This window comes from Perca flavescens, chromosome 7 (assembly GCF_004354835.1).
Source record: "Perca flavescens isolate YP-PL-M2 chromosome 7, PFLA_1.0, whole genome shotgun sequence".
Classification (NCBI taxonomy): domain Eukaryota; kingdom Metazoa; phylum Chordata; class Actinopteri; order Perciformes; family Percidae; genus Perca; species Perca flavescens.
Window position 1 is genome coordinate 34,150,284 of NC_041337.1, and position 18,534 is coordinate 34,168,817.

At 42.0% G+C, this 18,534-nt stretch overlaps 1 protein-coding gene across 1 annotated transcript; it reads right to left on the reverse strand.

Annotated features, from left to right (window-relative positions):
* Nucleotides 1-8,751: 8,751 nt before the first annotated feature.
* Nucleotides 8,752-17,872, reverse strand: igf3 (insulin-like growth factor 3). The gene is made up of 4 exons (XM_028583686.1): nt 17,824-17,872; nt 16,462-16,606; nt 11,696-11,895; nt 8,752-10,284 (listed from the first exon to the last, which is right to left on the reverse strand). Exons 1-4 carry the CDS (start codon nt 17,866-17,868, stop codon nt 10,063-10,065), a joined length of 612 nt encoding a protein of 203 aa, XP_028439487.1. The 5' UTR covers nt 17,869-17,872; the 3' UTR covers nt 8,752-10,062.
* Between the last annotated feature and the right edge of the window lie 662 nt (nt 17,873-18,534).

The window sequence follows — 18,534 nt, forward strand, 5'->3', positions numbered from 1 at the left end:
CCGTAGCAATGCCGTCGCTCCTACGGCATCGTGACCCTTTCAGAGTTCCGCGTCGGGGGTCGAACGTGTTTCTTTGCGTCGTGGTGTATTTCACCGCCTGAACACTAGGGGGTGTGTGGTTTCTGGAGGGTCAATTGCGAAACTCTTTGTTTACTTGTGCGTTGGTGTGTGCCTCGAGCCGGCATGTGTGTATGTGTGTGTGTGTGTGTGTGTGTGTGTGTGTGTGTGTGTGTGTGTGTGTGTGTGTGTGTGTGTGCGTGTGTGTGTGCGTGTGGGGAGTGGGTGATAGAGCGAGGGAGAAAGTGAGAGAGTGACGGCAATTGTCTTCGGAGCAAGTTGTGACTCTAGAGGCATAGTGAGAGAAACGAAATCTGGAGCAGAAAAAAGTTAACCCTCTCCTTGATTTCATGTTGTCTATGGAGAAGGAGAACCAGGAAATGAGTCGGGGGAGATCCAACGCTACCAAGCCACGGCCGAGCGACATGTGTTTCCGCGATGTGTAGTTACATTTTTCGAGAGGTGCACGTCCAGCTACGGTGTAGGGTCCGGCATAGACGCAGAGGGGTCTGCGGGGGTACACCGTTGATTCTACGCAGAACCATAAAACGTCCTTTACATAATTGGCATCGGTCTTGAAATAACAGTATCAGTCGATCCCTAATATTGACTAGTGTCCCGAGGAAAACACAAGACTTTCACCCAGGAAACCCGTGTTTGTTTCCCGAGAGGGTTTTTAAACCGAACCACTATGTGTTTTTGTATCTAAACGTTTTGGTGCCTAAACTTAGCTGTTGCCACAGCATGAAGCTCACTCGGCTAACCTCAACGGGCCACGGCCTCTGAAACAACTGGCAGCTAAATGTAACTGTCATGTGACCGGTCGTCACGTGACCAGCCGGCGGTCGCCTCATTTTGTACGATATCATACACAAACTTGTTCTTAAAAAATTGCGTTTTGTTTTAAGAGCTAGAGATGACTTGGGCCTTGTTTTAGTTAAATTAATTTTGATTTGTTTGGCATGACCTCCAGGGCCACGTTCAGCCACGTTCAGCCACGTTCAGCCACGTTCAGCCACGTTCAGCCCAGACAAAAACGTTTTTTTTAAACTGAATTGGGGGTGTGTTGAACACCCTGTTGTGTGCGCAAAGGCTCTGCCTTTTTTTTACTGTGGGATTACATACATATCTCTGTTGATTGGGTATCACCTGTGACACAGCCAATAAACGAGAGACACACCCACCAAACAAGAGAAAACACAACTCCAAGCTTGTTGCACACCGTTTCACACCGTTCCGAACATGCCCTTGGACTACATTTAAAATAATAAAACTTACATTTTTACTTCCATAGTGACTTTCACTTCCACAGTGACTCTGCCACTCATTTTAATTGTTGTGGTATTTTGTCTGGTTTCACAGAAGGGAACGTAACAATGTGTATGTTTGTTCAACAAAGTGTTTAAAGAGGTATATTTGTATATACAGTAAGACCTGCTGGAAACAATTGAAACAGAAAACCCCCAAAACTGCTGACATACTGTGAATTAACAGTTTCTGACTGAGGACTCTGCAGAAGAAAGTTGCATTATTCCTTCATCGCAGATTTCTTAAAGAATTTGTGTAAGCAATCTGTACAAACTGTTACCAGTCTAACACTTACCTGTTTGGGCCGACATAAACAGTTTACTCATGGCCATGAGAATTAAAGTTAAAGAGAGTGGGGGCTTTTTTAGAATAGCTCTGCATGGGAATGGATGGGAGTGAATAACACAATCTGGCCGTGACGCAAGCAGCTACAAGGAGAAAGCTCTCCCCTACTGCCTTATCACGCCGGCGGTGAACAGCTGTTACTATGTTGTGAAGTCAAAAGGCCAGTAACACCTTTCTGGCTGAGAAGAGACTTGTCAGGTTTGAACCGGATTATACCCAGAGGTGGAAGTTAGATTCAGTGAAGTGAATAGAGTCTTTTTTGTCATTGTCCATGTACAACAAAACCAAATGCATTACTTGCAGTGCCAAACATCAGCAAAAGTGCAAAGCAGGTGAATAAAAAAAATATAAGCACCTCTAGGCAGCACGGTGGCCCAGTGGTTAGTGCTGTGGTCTCACAGCAAGAAGGTTCTGGGTTCAAATCCATGAGGTTCAAATCCAGGCCTTTCTGTGTGGAGTTTGCATGTTCTCCCTGTGTCTGCGTGGGTTTTCTCCAGGTTCTCCGGTTTCCCCCACCACTAAAAATGTTCCCCTCCCTAACTAGCTGATGTTTGGTGAGCGTTCTGGCGTAAGGCGTTGTATGGCTGCCGGTGCTACACATTAGTGGTGTTAGAGAGCAGTCCCCACCCCCCCTCCCCCCAAATGCGCTTTGAGTGTCTATGATAAAGTGCTATATAAATGTAATAAATAATAATAATAAAAGTCACTATCAAAGAAAGTAAAAACACAAACAAGACATTCACTGCACAATTTATCCTTTCAAGTAGCGCTATGTGCAGTTATGGCTTTTGGGTAAAAACTGTTTCTGAGTCTGTTCTTGTTTTAATTGTCCTGAAACGTCTGTAGTAGTTCAAACAGAGAGTGTCCGGGATGAAATGGATCAGTTTGTGAAGTCAGGGGGGTTTGGCTCGCAGTAAAAGATATCCTGCAGTCCTTTCTACCTATTTAATATGTTATGAAGAAACACTATGATTTGTTTAGTCATGCTATAATTCAAATTATTAGAAATGCTGTATTCTTTTCTGAATTATCAATGCACGTCTAGCTTTCTCTTCACGTTTATCCGTGAGCTCCTGAGCTGATGTTGGGTGTATTTTTTTACTTTGGACAGAGCTAGGCAAGTTGTTCTAGGCAAAACTGTTTTCCCACACCTTCCGGTTTTTATGCTAAGCTAGGCTAAGCACGCTCTAGTCTCTAGTTTTTATAAGCTGCCAAACCGGAAAACTGAGCTTTCATGAAGACAAAAGTAGATACAGATGTAAGCAATCAGCAGGAAGAATGGGAAGACATTAAGCTAACGTTAGGCCCAATGTTACGTGTGCAGCAAGCATTTTGTTACCAAGTCAAATATCCAAATGTCAGTTTTAGGCTAACTGTAAGTTAAGCCAAAGCATTTTGACAGGATGCAACTTGTGTTATTGTGGAATGTGGATAAATCAGAAAGCTACAGTATTATGTTTGAAAATGCCTTAGCTTCATGTCTATGACTTTGAGAGTATTTATTTATTGATTTTAAATGTCACCTGCTCTGCATTCTGTCTTGTGACTAAAAGGTATTTGGAAGCACTCACTATCTGGGGCCTTTTATGGTACGGCCTGAAGTATCGGCTGTGCCCAGCAACCCAAGCCGTGTCTCCTAAAATCCATCCAATATCCTGTCCTAAACCACAGCTCTGGGCAGGCTTTAGGTCTGTTACATTCCAGCTAGAATATGATATAACTGCTCAAACAACAACACAAAGTAGCCTACCTCTGAACTCAGGCAACCTGAAATGTTTCTGCCCAGAATAAGGTGCAACATAAGTACTGACACAGCATCTCTCCTCGAAAGTAGTGAACTTTCAATTGGAGATTTGGGTGCAAAGATGCTGACTGTAGGCAGTCTCTGGCTGTGGTGACACTTGTCTTTTCAATGTGTCTTCTGTGATCTGATACACCAGATCGGAACTCAGTAGTATCCACATACAGTATGCGTCCACCCTTGACATTTCAATGCGTCCTGCCTGTAGTGATAGTGATCGGATATATTCCTGCACAATATGTGCATTCCAAATGGTACTTAATGACAATTTTGTTTATTTTATAATGGTGGCAGGGCCCAACGCCTAGCTTAATAAAGTCAGGACACTGTGTTTTAGCTCTGTGCAAAGGTTAAAAAAAACTACCTACCAAAACCGAGGTGTAAAAAGGACACAGTGTTCGTGCTCCAGGGGGTTTAAGTTTTGGACTGGTTTATGGACTCTCTAAAGGATTTGTCAGTTGCGGCCAGGCAAGTGTTTTTCCCTGTGAAATATCTCCATTGACGATTCATTAAATGCTAATATATAGGGCCCTATCTTGCACCCAGCGCAGCGCAAAGCCTGGCGCAAGTGTCTTTGCTAGTTTGAGACCTACGCAGTTGTCAATTTCCCGTACAACGCCCACAGATTAGGATATTCTTTTAGCCCCCATAGTCAAGTAAATATTGGACCCATTTTTCACAGGCCACATATCTACAGAACATTGTGACAGTAAAATGGCATTTATCGGACGGACACATTAGGAGAAAATTAATTTAGTTTGAGACCTGTTTCTGTCTCAGGAACAAACTCTTGCGATATCTGGCAACACAGAGAAGCTAACGTCAGATAACGTTCTTGAACGCCCTAACAAAACTAATCTCTGTGATGCTAAATATGGCTTTTATCTGTGTAAACGTTAGCAAAAGAGCATGTTAACAAATGATTTTAATATAACTTTTCATTCATCCATACAACGTTCACTACACGTTCAAACGAGGCCACGCCTCTTTACGAGACAGGAAGTGTGTACCGTTCCATACTGTTGGCGCTGCTTGAAATGCACTTTATGCATCTTTAATATTGAGGATCTTTGACCATACTTATGCTGTGTGTCCATTGTCAGCGTAATTTCCCCGCATCCCATTCATTTCTATGGGAGCAGCCAAGCAATGCATTCTGGTACCGTCGCAGGGACTTTGGAGAAGCAGGGCTTCGAGTCGCCCGCTCTTCATTTGCATAAAGTTGAATTCAGTCAACTTTACGCAAATTTCTTAAACTGACATTTGTCAATCTGAAATCAAGACAGATTCAGCCACTGCTTAGCCTATTTCTCGCATGAAATGTTTTCAGAAACACATTTCGGTGAATTATTGTCGTAAAATATGACATCGTCTTCCGGACGATCCGCCATTATGGTCGGTTTTGAAATTCGGCAGCAGCCAGCCCCACGTGACGTGTTCGTCCGATCAGCTGCAGGTTGTAGGACGGTGTCGACTGTTTTCTTTGCTGGTCATTAGTCAGTGAAGAGAAACTGGCAAGCTCACCAGCGTGCAATGCTGGGAAGCGGGGGCGATCCCATCCGTGAAAACAACGCGCATATGGACACTCACCATTAGGCTATGTTTAGACGGAAACGATCTGAAGAGAAAATGCAAAAGTGGCGTTGCGGTCTCACTTTTTATTCCGCGTTTAGACGCGCGATTTTAGGGGGGGGGGAAATCTGCGTGTATATGGTGACGCAAAAGTGTGTGAAATTCGATGTAGTATGCACACCAGGCGGCTACGTGGTAGTGTGAAGCACCGCCACACAACACCCCCAAGTCCGCACGCCTGCGTAGAACCTTCCTTCTACTTCTCTCCCTAGTAGCGCAAAACCAAAACATGGCGAAGTGAACAACAAAAGCTTTAAAGTTTTGTCTGGATAGATGAGGAGGTGGAGTTATTGCTCCAAACAACCTTAGATTACAAAGCCACAAAGGCACAACAGGGCATGGACTGGGAGTCCTGCCAGTCAAAATATATATAGACAAATGGAGCGAATTTCTTCAGCAGTATCCTGTACCTGGACCGACGTCATATCCACACGAGAAAGACGCTATCTGTAACAGTCAGATATCATCAAAGCTGAAAGCCATCTGGACCAAGTATAGGCAGGCTGTGTATACCCATCAGCAGAGTGGCCATATTAATCTATCAATCTCTATATTTTGATTTGTGTAATGAAATATGGGGCTGGTGTTTGAGCCACCGTGAGCAGTTCAGAGCAGAATTTTGCGTTTTTACCCTTTAGACGGGAATGCGACAGTGGAGCGTTTTTAAGATTTAAGACAACTCTGGAGGGTGGTTTCACTTTTTTTGCGTTTTTAAGCCCCCAAAACGCCGTCGCCGTGTAAACGAAAGGCCCATCTAATAAAATATTTTGTCGTTTTCACCCGCGTCGAGCGTCGTGTAAACAGGGTCTTAGTCAACTTCTCCTCGTTGAAGCTCATGAGGGCAAGCCAGCCACGCCACCTGCTACACACACACACACACACACACACACACACACACACACACACACACACACACACACACACACGTGTTTCACAATCGTTGTGGGGACCATCATTGACATAATGCATTCCCTAGCCCCTTACCCTAACCTTAACCATGACAACTAAATGCCTAACCTTAACCATTACCCTAACCTTAACCATCACAACTAAATGCCTAACCTTAACCCTCACCCTCACCCTAACCATAACCTAATTCTAACCCTAATCCTACAACCAAGTCTTAACCCTCAAACAGCCCTTTAAACTTGTGGGGTCCAGCATTTTGGGCCCCACAAGGCTGTGCAGACCCCACAAGTATACTGGACTCCCGGTTTTTGGACCCCACGAATATAGTAAAACAAGACACACACACACACACACACACACACACACACACACACACACACACACTCTCTCTCTCTCTCTCTCTCTCTCTCTCTCTCTGCAGGGAGAAACAGAAGGGAAGGGGAGAAAGAGAGAGAGAAACAACACACAGGAAAACCAAAACATCATGAAACACAAAGAAAACACAAGGGTGGTTAAACATCCAGCACCTGGGTACACAGAATGGGCGGAGCATTATCTATGTAAGATCATTGTTGTACTGTAAATATTTTTACCCTAGGAGCGGAGCGAGGGGGCTCCATCTCCGAATGTTTTCTCGAAAGCCCCGAATCGTTTAGGGTTTTAAATTAACTTCAACTTTGCGTCATTTCCACTCGGTCTCTCTGACTGGACTGGCTGATAATCTAAACCCCTTATGAACAAGAAAATGAAAGATTTTTTTCTTCCAGAACCACACAGTTATGCTCTATAGATCAGCGTGTTAAACCTGCCAAACACCAACCTTTGGTTTGTATCATGGACCAACAGATCCCGTTGCTCTGGACCAGTGAAGGATATTAGAAGCACTTTTTTCCGGTGCTGGCTGAGCGTTACTGAGCAGCCTCCAACTGAGCTTGAAGACGTAGATGTGACGTGAGCAACGTGTCTGAAAGTGTGAAGTCTTCTGGTAGCTGTGCCGAGAGAAATCTCAATCATTCCCAATCTTACAGAGACGGAGAGTGTAGGTATATGTAAGGCGATAACATAGGCACAGGCTAATTATTGATAACTAACATGCTAGTTAACATTAGTAATTAAACTTAAACAGCTGTAAGTCCAAACTGCCTGTGAGCTTCTCCTGTACTATACGGTGATTCCTCTACTATGCGATAGTAAGTCTCGTGGTTATGACACAATCGTTAGCCTATTTTTACAAAAGTGTCTGCTACGGAGGTACAAGGTAATGGAGCCTTTTATACATTGTCGTGTTTCTTTAGAAATAAACAATGGACAAATAGAGTCTTTAACCCTTGTGTCGTCTTACTGTCAACCTTAACCTTTTCGACGCCTTTTTTTCACAGCTTGTTTTTGCTTTTTCCAAAACAGGTTCTGCTGTTTCTTCTTTTCTCTGCAAAAACATGGGAATATGGGAAAAAAAATTCGCCTCTTTTCTCAAAATAATCAATTAACAGTTGGGTTCACTGTGGGGGGAGCCAGTGTTGCGTTCACTGTGGGGGGACCAGTGGTGCATTCACTGTGTGGGACCAGTGGTGCATTCACTGTGGGGGGACCAGTGGTGCAATTGTTAAATTTTTCTTCTACACATTTTCAGCCATTTTTCTACTTCCCATATTTTCTGATATAAAACAAAAATTGAAGACGGGTCAATGTGACCCGAAGTCAACACAAGGGTAATGCTTCAGATGTCTTTAGAAATAAACAACGGACAAATAGAGTCTTTAAACGCTTCAGATGTAAAGTTAGTCGCTGTCAAAGTGACGTCAAAATGAATGGCAGTCAGTGGAACAGCGGGTGATGGCTTGTTAGCATCAAAATGGCGCCATAGGAGCTACGTGTTGCGGGGAGAGGCTTACCCCCTTTGGTTTGTATACAAAGTTCACAGCATTGACTAGAAATAGGTCAAAGGTGACTGGACCGGCAAATCAATGCAGCAAAAGCTCTGTTACTGGGAAAATATCCACACTCATTCTGGTTTTTCTCCACTTCCGGTGAACTCTACTCCAGCAGAGTGTAACTCTAAAAATAGATTTTGGTAAAAAATAGCAACATCAGGCAATATTTGCCTCTCTTTAGGTGTCAGGGGTGTAAATCCTCAACATTTGTTCTGGTTTTAGAATGATGAAGACAGATGGTGAATAATTTTGAAGCAGAATAAGATAAGTCGGCTCTGCAGCATGATTATTTTCCTTGGCAACCCTCATGTTTTTCCCCAAATGATGTACAGATTTTTAGGCAATCTCTTATCAATTGGCTTGAAATAGAGCATATAGGTTCTGTAAAAAAAAAATCTCTCTCGGTCTGGGCTGAGCCCCGAATGTTTACAATGTCTGATCCAGCTTTTGACGAAGGTCCAGAGAGGCCAAAATGTTACTTTCATCTAGGGTTGTATGATATTGACAAAATGATGATATTGTTTATTAATTTCAGGAAAATGAAAATGAGTCGGCTGTTTACGCACCAAATCTGAATGTAGAAACATTTTGTGTTATTTAGTTCTAAAATCTTATGAAGCATCACCAGAGGAAGAATGGCATGGTTAAACCTCAAATGATTGTCTCCGTTTTTAAGTTTTCTACCTTTTGAATTAAGTCACATAAACATCACAAAGAATTACTGTTTTAATATTTATTAGTATATAATAAGTCTTTTGTTGTCACAGTGAAATAAATAATGAATGCAATTAGAAAGTCTTTTACACAATATACAAAATAATAAAACACCGTACTTGATAATCTCAGACAGACACAAAATAAAAATCAGTACAACTGACAAGTTAAATGACGCAAACTTCTTTGTTACATGCTAATGTCAGGACCCAAAACACACGGCAGCACTTTCAAAACTCTCTCAAAACTTTGCACGTTTGTCACATTCCACATTGATCATTTTCATTGTCAATCTATCTTCGTTTCTCGATGAATCGATTAGTTGTTTGGTCTCTGTGACGCAATGACGCCGGTATTGTGTGCATGTAAACGTAGTCGTTAGCCCCATTCGCACGTGACTAGTATTACCTGGTGACCTCTAGTCATTTGTAATAATTACGGAGGTTGGCTGTGATCTCAATCCCATGCGAATCGGCCATGTCTGAAATTTTGGCCGGGGACAGTGATGCTGTCTGATAACCTCTACCGGGCCTGGCCCAAAAAAGATACGGAACCCAGACCCAAGTGCTGCGCAGCGGCCTCGCCCTGGCTGTCCTCCGCGCGCCTCCAGGTATACCCAACTCTCGTGGTACAGATAAGTCACTAAATTTGAGTAAAAGCAGGCTTTGCTTATCCCGTGCGAATGCGCCACGCGATACTCAGATGTTGGGAGGGTACTTTCAAAATTACACACAAGGTCCCCAGATGATACTAATCCCGTGCAAAATAGGGCTCTGGTCTGCTATGTCTGTAATTTTTCAAGTAAAAATTGCACCGGAAATTACATGCCATATTCTGCCAAACATAGGGTATGTGTGATGATATTGGTCTCGTTCATCTCTGTGATTCGGGACTGTATTTGGCTGCATTGGAAATTCTAAATGAAAGTTTTGACAGAGCCTTGACATCATATGTGGGGGATCATGTCAATAAATTAGAGTAAAATACAGACCTGTGCTTATCCCGTGTGAATTCGCCACACGAAACACAGACGTGGGGGGGGAATTTTGAAATCACATGAGGTCCCCTAGTAATACTAGTCCTGTGCGGATAGGGCTATAGACATAAGAAAAGAGTGTATGATACACGCATTGACACATTGCTCCAGAAAGACAGATGAAAGAAATGCTTCAGTGAGAGATTCCATCAAGTCAAAGGCTAACGTAGCAGCAGCAGCAGCTAGCCCAGAGTCGGTGCCAGGACTTCAGTTGTCTTCAGTTGCTTTTTTTTATCTCCAAATCTGTTTGGCGATCCCTACTTAGTAGAGAATCCAAAGTTCACAGTCTGCATCAGTCTCAGGGTTTTTTTTTTTTATGAGGTCAAAGGTCATGATTCATGTGTCGTCATTGTTTGAAGGGAACTCCCGGAGGTTAACGGTGGCATGTTGGTTGGGTTACGTGTTTTAATCCTCTTGCGTGACGGTGAAACTTTGCTTTGCTGTCGGAGGGAAGGCTCAGTCTTCTTTCTGTAAGCATCCCTCTTTGGACTGTCGGGGGCCCCCATTTGCTCAGAAAGTCTTTTCTGAAACAGTGCTTGGAACTGCTGAGCCTGCAACACAAAGTTAAAATACGGAGTTGATTGGCGAACAGGCTCGGTTTAGATTGAACAACTGCATAGTGGTGTATTTTTGGTATTGCTACAGGCATTGAAGTCACAATTCTCACATTTGGATTTGTTTCCACCTTGTGTTTGTAAGTTGTTTGTATGTCTGTAAGGATATTAGTGGAATGACTTTCTAACACCAATGTGTCAATTAATACTTTTTAGGGCTGGGTTAAAAGAATCGATTCTCCAATTAAAATTTATCTTTGTTTGAGTGATCTGATATTGATTTATAAAATACATAATAAATGCCTTTTCACCATGGATGTATAAGTAAAAAAGTACTTTAAACAAAGTTTTTGGGGGGTTTAATTCTTAATGTAAACATTATCCTGGTGCGTTATCATAATGTGTCATAATGTGACCAAAGTTCTTAGGTTTACGTGATGACATAGCTGACTCTCCAGTCTTTGCTGAGGACCATGAGGTGCGTTTTACAGTCCTGGGGACAAGTTAGTGAACTTTGAGTTAAAGGGTAACTACCATTTTTTTCAATCTTTGACATTGGTCCAGTATTAAGCGAGATTGCTGCAGCCGGCAGCGGCGAAACAAGCTACAATGTAAGTTAACAGGTCAATTGACCAGCTTGTATTTACCTTTACAAAAGTGCTTGTTTTGCCGTTGACTGGCTGGCTCAGATTAATATTCTAAGTGTCTGACAACATTATGGAAAGGATCCCTACAGAGATAGACCTTTAAAACCTCTTTGAGACCTTTCTGCTTAACCATTAACAGCTCTGAAGTCTCTAGCGCTAAACCCACCAGACTCCATTTAAAAAAAACAATACTTTTAGCGTGTATAGAGCCAACATATTTTCACATGTAAATTGGTAAACTACGGTATGTGTTTATTTCAACCAAAACTAGAGATGTGATGGTTGGAAAAGTGGAAAGACGACCCAAAACGGCTTTGAATGAAGTGCATTTTTTACGATAAAATTTTTTATTTACGTTTATTTACATGGAGTCTGGTGGGTTTAGCAAACACAATTTTGCGGATGTTTTTATATTTAAAAAGAGGATCTTACTCTTTAACAGAAAGGTCGACCTCATTAGAAGTTCTTTCCATAATGATGTCAGACACTTAGAATATTAATCTCAGCCTGTCAGCGGCAAAACAAGCACTTTTGTGAAGGTAAATACAAGCTGGACAATTGCCCTGTTAACTTACATTGTAGGTTGTTTCTCCGCTGCCGACTGCAGCGATCTTGCGTAATACTGGACCAATGTCAAAGATTATTGTTCACATCAGTCACTTAGACACAAAAACATAGGAAAATAGGGTCCAGGTTGAAAAAACGGTAGTTACCCTTTAAGAGTTAATCCAACTACTGTTTGTACTGTACTGAGGTCATACCGTGTCTAGCTGTGCTGTGGTCCGAGGTGCTGCGGTGGTGGTGGTGGTTGTTGTTGGGTAAGCTGTTGTTTGCTGCTGGCTCTTTGGTTTGGCACAGTACATCTCCAGATGCTGAAGTTCACAACCAGACGGCCGACAGCACTGATCCACTATCCCTTTCCCTCTGGGCCGAGAACCGTAACCAGACCACGAACCTTTACCTGCAGAGAGAGAAATGTCTAACATTAGATTCTTTGTCTTTCTTTTAAAGGGCAACTTAGGTTTTCTTCAACCTGGACCCTATTTTCCCACCGTTTTTGTGTCTAAGTGACCGATGGGATCAACAATCTTGATCTTGATGAAAATTTCACTTTATGAGGTTTTTTAACGTTAATATGCGTGTCCCCAGCCTGCCTATGGTCTCCCAGTGGCTAGAAATGGCGATAGGTATAAACCGAGCCCTGGGTATCCTGCTCTGCCTTTGAGAAAATGAAAGCTCAGATGAGCCGATCTGGAATCTTCTCCTTATGAGGTCATAAGGAGAAAGGTTACCTCCCCTTTCTCTGCTTTGCCCGCCCAGAGAATTCGGCCCACCCATGAGAGAGAGAGAGACATCATGGCTTTCAAACGAGCAAAGTGGCAGTTGGTCAAGGCCACACCCCCACCCTCCACCTTGCCTCCCCCTCTCTCCTCCTCAATAGCTACAGACACAGAAATGGCACATCCTAAGGAAAGCTCATTGTGGGACTGGCTCTTGTGGTTGTAATTCTGCACCACGGCTGAATTTCGGGAAAGAGACTTCAGGTACAGTATTAGGGGACCACTAAGGTCTATATAAAAGAGACTTCAGATACAGTATTAGGGGACCACTAAGGTCTATATAAAAGAGACTTCAGATACAGTATTAGGGGACCACTAAGGCCTATATAAAAGACACTTCAGATAAAGTGTTAGGGGACCACTAAGGCCTATATAAAAGCATCCAAAGAGCACCATGTCATGGGACCTTTAAGCGAGAATGCTGCAGTCAGCAACAGTGAAACAAGCTGGGTTAGGGTTACATGGACAATATGAAATATTTAGTTTTAATAAGAAATATGGGCCATTTTCATGCAGAACACTATCCTATGCAAAGTTTATATTGTAAAATTTCCATTTTGCTGAGTGAGATTGAACTTAGTGTCTTTTAAATGATTTCTGTTCGAAAAGCTCTCTGCTCTACTGTTTCTCCATGTCTGCACCTTTCTTTGTTATTAGTGTGAGAGCTGCTGTACTCAGATAACAAGTGTTTTAACAATAACGCTATCACACACTGAGGCACAGTGTTCTGCTTAGTACATTGTCATTTTGGTGGGTTGCCATCACCCTGATAACGAGGAGAAAGTGGCCTTGGTCAGACAGAACAGGGTAAAGTTAATAATGTGAAAGGGCCTGTGTGCAGTGGAGATAATATATTCTAATATAGGCTGTTTCTCATGAAACATTTGTACGTATCGCTACGAAAAGTAATGCACTGTATGAATTGATTGCTGAATGCACCACATTAGGCAGTTAATGTGGTGTGTATGCTGTATAACAGTGCAAATCGCGGCACAGGGAGGAGGTCGAGGTGCGCAATTATGGAACCCACTGCAGTTGTAGGCAAGACCCGCCCTACGAAACAACCAATTGGTTTTACTTTTAGCTAACTCTTTCTACAGTTTAATTTTTACTTTTAGCTAACTCTTTCTACCGTTTTATCATTACTTTTAGCTAACTCTCTCTACAGTTTAATTTTTACTTTTAGCTAACTCTTTCTACCGTTTTATCATTACTTTTGGCTAACTCTTTCTACCGTTTTATCATTACTTAAAGCTAACTCTTTCTACCGTTTAATTTGTACTTTTAGCTAACTCCTTCTACCGTTTTATCATTACTTTTACCTAACTCTTTCTACAGTTTAATTTTTACTTTTAGCTAACTCTTTCTACCGTTTAATTTTTACTTTTAGCCAACTCTTTCAGCAGTTTAGTCGTTATTACTTATTTCTATGAATTATTCATTGTAATTCACAACCAGGGGGATAATATATCAGCTGTAACACCTGAACATTACATGTTGCAGATATTTTTTTTTTAGCATCTTTAGGCCTTTCTTTGTATAGTAGATGTGAAAGGGGTGAGAGAAGGGGAACGACATGCAGCAAAGGGCCGCAGATTGGAGTCGAACCGGCAGCCGCTGTGTCAAGGAGAAAACCACTTTACATGGGCGCGCGCTCCACCAGGTGACCCACCCAGCCACCCAACATGTTGCCCATACGTAAGAGTGCGTGAAAACTAGTTAACAAGTTTAAACAGGCAATGAAAAGTAATGAACATTTTTTAGGAATAAAAAAGTAATGACTGTAATACTTAGCTTAAATTAATGATTAAAAGGTAGAAATAGTTAGCTTAAAGTAAAGATTTTACCAGTCCCCACTTAGTCTCACATTGCCAGACCTTCCTCCACAGCGCTGCGGAGGAAGGTCTGGCTAGTCCACACAGCATTCCAGGATGGGAGAAAAACGTGTTCTGGTTTATTGCCATTTCTTTAAACCAATCACAATCTTGCTTAGCGCCAGAGAGAGCAACTGTGCCTCTGCAAAACAGCCTCGGGAAGGAACTTGTTTTGGTGGAACATGTGTACGTTCAAAAGTAGTTTTAGTCGTGCAACAGAAAACTCAGATTGGACAGATAGTCTAGCTAGCGGTCTGGATTTACCCTGCAGAGATCTGAGGAGCAGTCAACCATAGTACTCACAAATCAACCAGAGTTTATGGCGCCAACACAAAAAAAGAGGAAGGTGACGGACATCCTGCCGAAAAGAGGGACATCCGGCGGAATTTACGGCGGCAATGGAGCAATCCCGGAAGTAGCACGTCATGCATATAGACTAACTTAAAGCAATGATCAAATGGCTGAAACTACAGTAGTACTTGCTGACCAAACCAACCTAAATACTGACAGTTTAATCATGATATGTATTTGGAACATAATTTGGGAGTTGATAAAGGGGTACGTAAGTTCATCTGACAGCGCTGCGGGGGTACTTCAGACCAAAAAGGTTGGTAATAGCCGATCTACAGTACAGAGGAGCGCTGTTGTGGCTAGGCTTCATGTAAATAAATGAGCAGGATGTGTTAAGTTGTTGTGGAGCTGATAACTTGCTCAGTGTTACTGACCATGACCATATCTGTGTTATACACCTCTGCCAGCGTAAGTGTTAACACGCAGGGTAGAATAACCTTGATAGCATTTTGTCGTATTGTACCTTTATTAATATCTAAAGTAGAAAAACAATTATCAATCTGCATGTCATAACAAGATAGAATCTACCAATTTATGCTTTTATTTATTAGTTATGTTTATTCCCTGCATCTGTCTGCATTTTGTCCATGCAATGGGAGGAGGTCAGGATAAAATAAAGTTGGTTTGAAACAGGGGTCTCCAACCTTTCTCCATCTAAGGGCTACTTTAAAAAAACGAAAGTGGCCAAGAGCTACTTGCATCACATTGCTTACATTTATTTACATAACACACATAAACTTGTAAATGAAGCTACTGTTTGTACATGTATGAAATTGCAATACCCAAAGCTTATCAAAAATCTTCACTTCACATCAAGGTTCATGACTATTTTACACTTCTTTTAGTCCACATAGTTAATGACATCATTGAAAATATTCCCATCAGGGTCCAAGAAAACATTACCACTTTACACTTCTATGGCCCACAAAGTTAGCTACCTCACGTAATATCGTGGTAATTTTGTTTCTCAGTTTTTCAACCTATTGCCAAACTACTGCAAACATCCTCGCAAGCTACCCATAGCTCGCAAGCTACTTGTTGGAGACCCCTGGTTTGACGTGTGTATGGCCAACCCTGAAAAAAAATATTAACAAATATCTGATCTGGTCATTTTGTATGCACTTTTAAGATGGTGCCAAGGTGTCCAAACATTATCTGTTTATACCTTAAGAATGTATTTTCACATTCTCAATTTCCAGAGAGTTAATTTGAAAAGGGTAAATTCATTTTTTCAACCTGAACCCTATCTTCCCAAGTGACTGATGGGAACAATCTTTGAAATTGGTCCAGTATTAAGCAAGACTCTTGCAGTCAACAGCGAGGAAACAAGCTACAATGTAAATTATTGGGCATTTGTGCCTATGAAACACCTTCAGTTTACATCCACAAAAAGTGCTACTTTTGCTACTAACAGATTACATTACATCTCCAAAATCGCTATCGCCAAACCCACCAGACTCCATTTAAATAAACTGTAATTTTATCATTGTAAAACACACACAAAATAAAACTCAAAAGCAGTCTTGTCTGTCTTTCTACTGTTCCAACAATCACCACTGTGGTTTGGTTGAAATAAACCCTTAATTCACCCATTTACATGTGGCAATATGCTGGCTCTATACACGTTAAAAGTCCTGATTATTTACATGGAGTCTGGTGGGTTTTGCGATGGTGATTTCGGTGCTGTTTCATATAAAAAAAAAAAAATAATCTTACTCTTTAACACAAAGGTCTGTCTCTGTAGGGATCCTTTCCATAATGTTGTCAGACACTTAGAATAATAATCTGAGCCTGTCAGCGGCAAAAAACAGAACTTCTAGTGGACGGAAATTGACGATAAACATTTGCCCCATAGGGTTACATTGCAGTCCGGTTTACAGCTGCCGGTTACAGCGTTCTCGCTCAATACTGGACCAATTTCAACCATATCCAAAGAAAAGGAGGAGGTGAGTATAGACTTACCTAAATAGATTCCACGATCCCCACACACAAATATGAGATCACTGAGGAGATCAGTCCCACAGCGGAGTCTGGCTGCCTCCGAGGACAGCGGCCAGCCTGCCAGACACATGGTGGAGTAGAACATACACATCCGAACACACAACACCTGAAGACCAGAGGAGGAACTTTTAATACACAACTCAAACACAAAGTGGTTGATGGTTGTACACGTTTACATTCTGACGGAAGGTTAACACGGGAAAAAGATTAAGACAGCTCGGACTGACAGTGTTTTCCCTAGGTTTGTGGAAGACTCATAGGTGCATTCATAGGCGTAATTTACAGGGGGGGATAGGGGTGTTATAATCCCCCATATAATCAAAACTGGCCAGTGCATCCCACCCCAAAAACCTATTATAATTCCCTTTACATAAAGACATTTGCACCATAAATTGATGCAGGAAAGGCGCACATTCTTGCAGAAGAATTCACCAGAATGCAGAAAATGAAGTGTTTGACGTTCAACATTTCAATTTTGCTCAAAAGTTACGCTCTTGGGTGCACGTATTTGGTGGAGGGTTTAGGGGTCCTCCCTCAAGAAAATGTTGTTTTTCAATAAAACAAAATGCAATTTCACATCATTTTGGACCAATATTATTATTACCGTATCTGTGTCTAAAACGTTGGAAAAGCTAGAGCAGATACTTAAACACAAAACATGCTAAAGAAGTCCACTGGAGACCAACTACAATCATTAGATCTGAGTCATCATGTAATCAAGTCATTTCGTTAACCCTTGTGTTGTCGTCACGGGTCAAAATTGACCCAGTCTGTTGTGCCTGTTTTATAAAGCATAAAGTATACATTTTCAAATTCTGTGTTACATCTTCTAAGCTGACTTCATTCCAACTTATCACTTGTAGTTTTACACTTATGTTTGGAATTCATGGTCAATAAACCTCATTCATATTAAAATATGCCTAATTTTGAGTAAAAAAAACCCCAGAAATTATGAATTACTTTAGTTCATAATTAAGATCAGAGGAACGTATGTTGATGCATAATTACAGCCTGTTTCATTCATGTTTTTTTTGGGGGGCAATTTGGTTGAAATAAACCCATATTTTTTATACAGATCTTCGAATTTGACCCGAGGACCACACAAGCGTTAAGTGTTGATGCTCACATTGATTTTACATTCATTCGGCTTAGGTGCTGCCCAAAACGGCTCGGTGCTGCACCTAAGCTTTAGAATGTAAAACCCTGACTGACTGAAACGAAAAAGGAGCGCGCCCCAACTCGAGCAAGACTTGTAAAAGAGATTCTGAATCCCAACGGGAACATTCCTGGTAGAATAAAGGTTAAATAAAAGAATACAATTACCTTCAGTGTGTGTGGTGTGGCAGAAGGGCAGCAAGAGGAGTGCATCCTGTCTGTGTGGAGTGGACCGACTCCAGGAGAACTTGATTCTTATAGTCTGGCAGCCGGAGGGCAGGACCACAGCGCTGAGGTTTCCTCCCCGCACATTGTTTCACACTCCAATCTCATCTGGAGCTCATATCAGATGATTTAATGTGCTGTCTCTGGGGACAAACTTGTTCCGCTGTGTTCCAACTATCTATGTAACAGGATATTCATCATTGTCACAAACACGATATCCCTTTTTATATCACCAGGCCTGGACTCGAGGGTGTAGGTTTGGTTCAAACATTGGTGGGGAAACATTATAACCTGGTGGTCTGTTAATTATTCTCCTGTATTGTTCAATTCATTGTAGTATTGAACGGTTATTATTCATCTCTTTTGGGGTAGTCTTCCATATTTTTATAGGCGGACAAATATACCTCTTGTAATTATTGGGGGGCGGGGGGTGGGACATAGCCCCCCCGCATACCGCCCGAAATCTACACCTATCGAAATCTTCGCCCATGCCTGGACTACTGTAACTCTCTTTTTACCAGTCCCCACTTAGTCTCGCATTGCCAGACCTACCTCCACAGTGCTGCGGAGGAGGGTCTGGTTGGTCCACACAGCATTCTGGGATGGGACAAAAACCTGCTCTGGTTTATTGGCATTTCTTTAAACTAATCGCAA

Coding starts and splice junctions, on each gene's coding strand:
- igf3 (XM_028583686.1), bottom strand. CDS start 17,868: ATGCACTCCTCTTGCTGCCCTTCTGCCACACCACACACACTGAAG. Junction 16,607..17,823: donor CCACACCACACACACTGAAG/GTAATTGTATTC, acceptor TCTGGTCTTCAG/GTGTTGTGTGTTCGGATGTG. Junction 10,285..11,695: donor CCACAGCACAGCTAGACACG/GTATGACCTCAG, acceptor TTTGTGTTGCAG/GCTCAGCAGTTCCAAGCACT.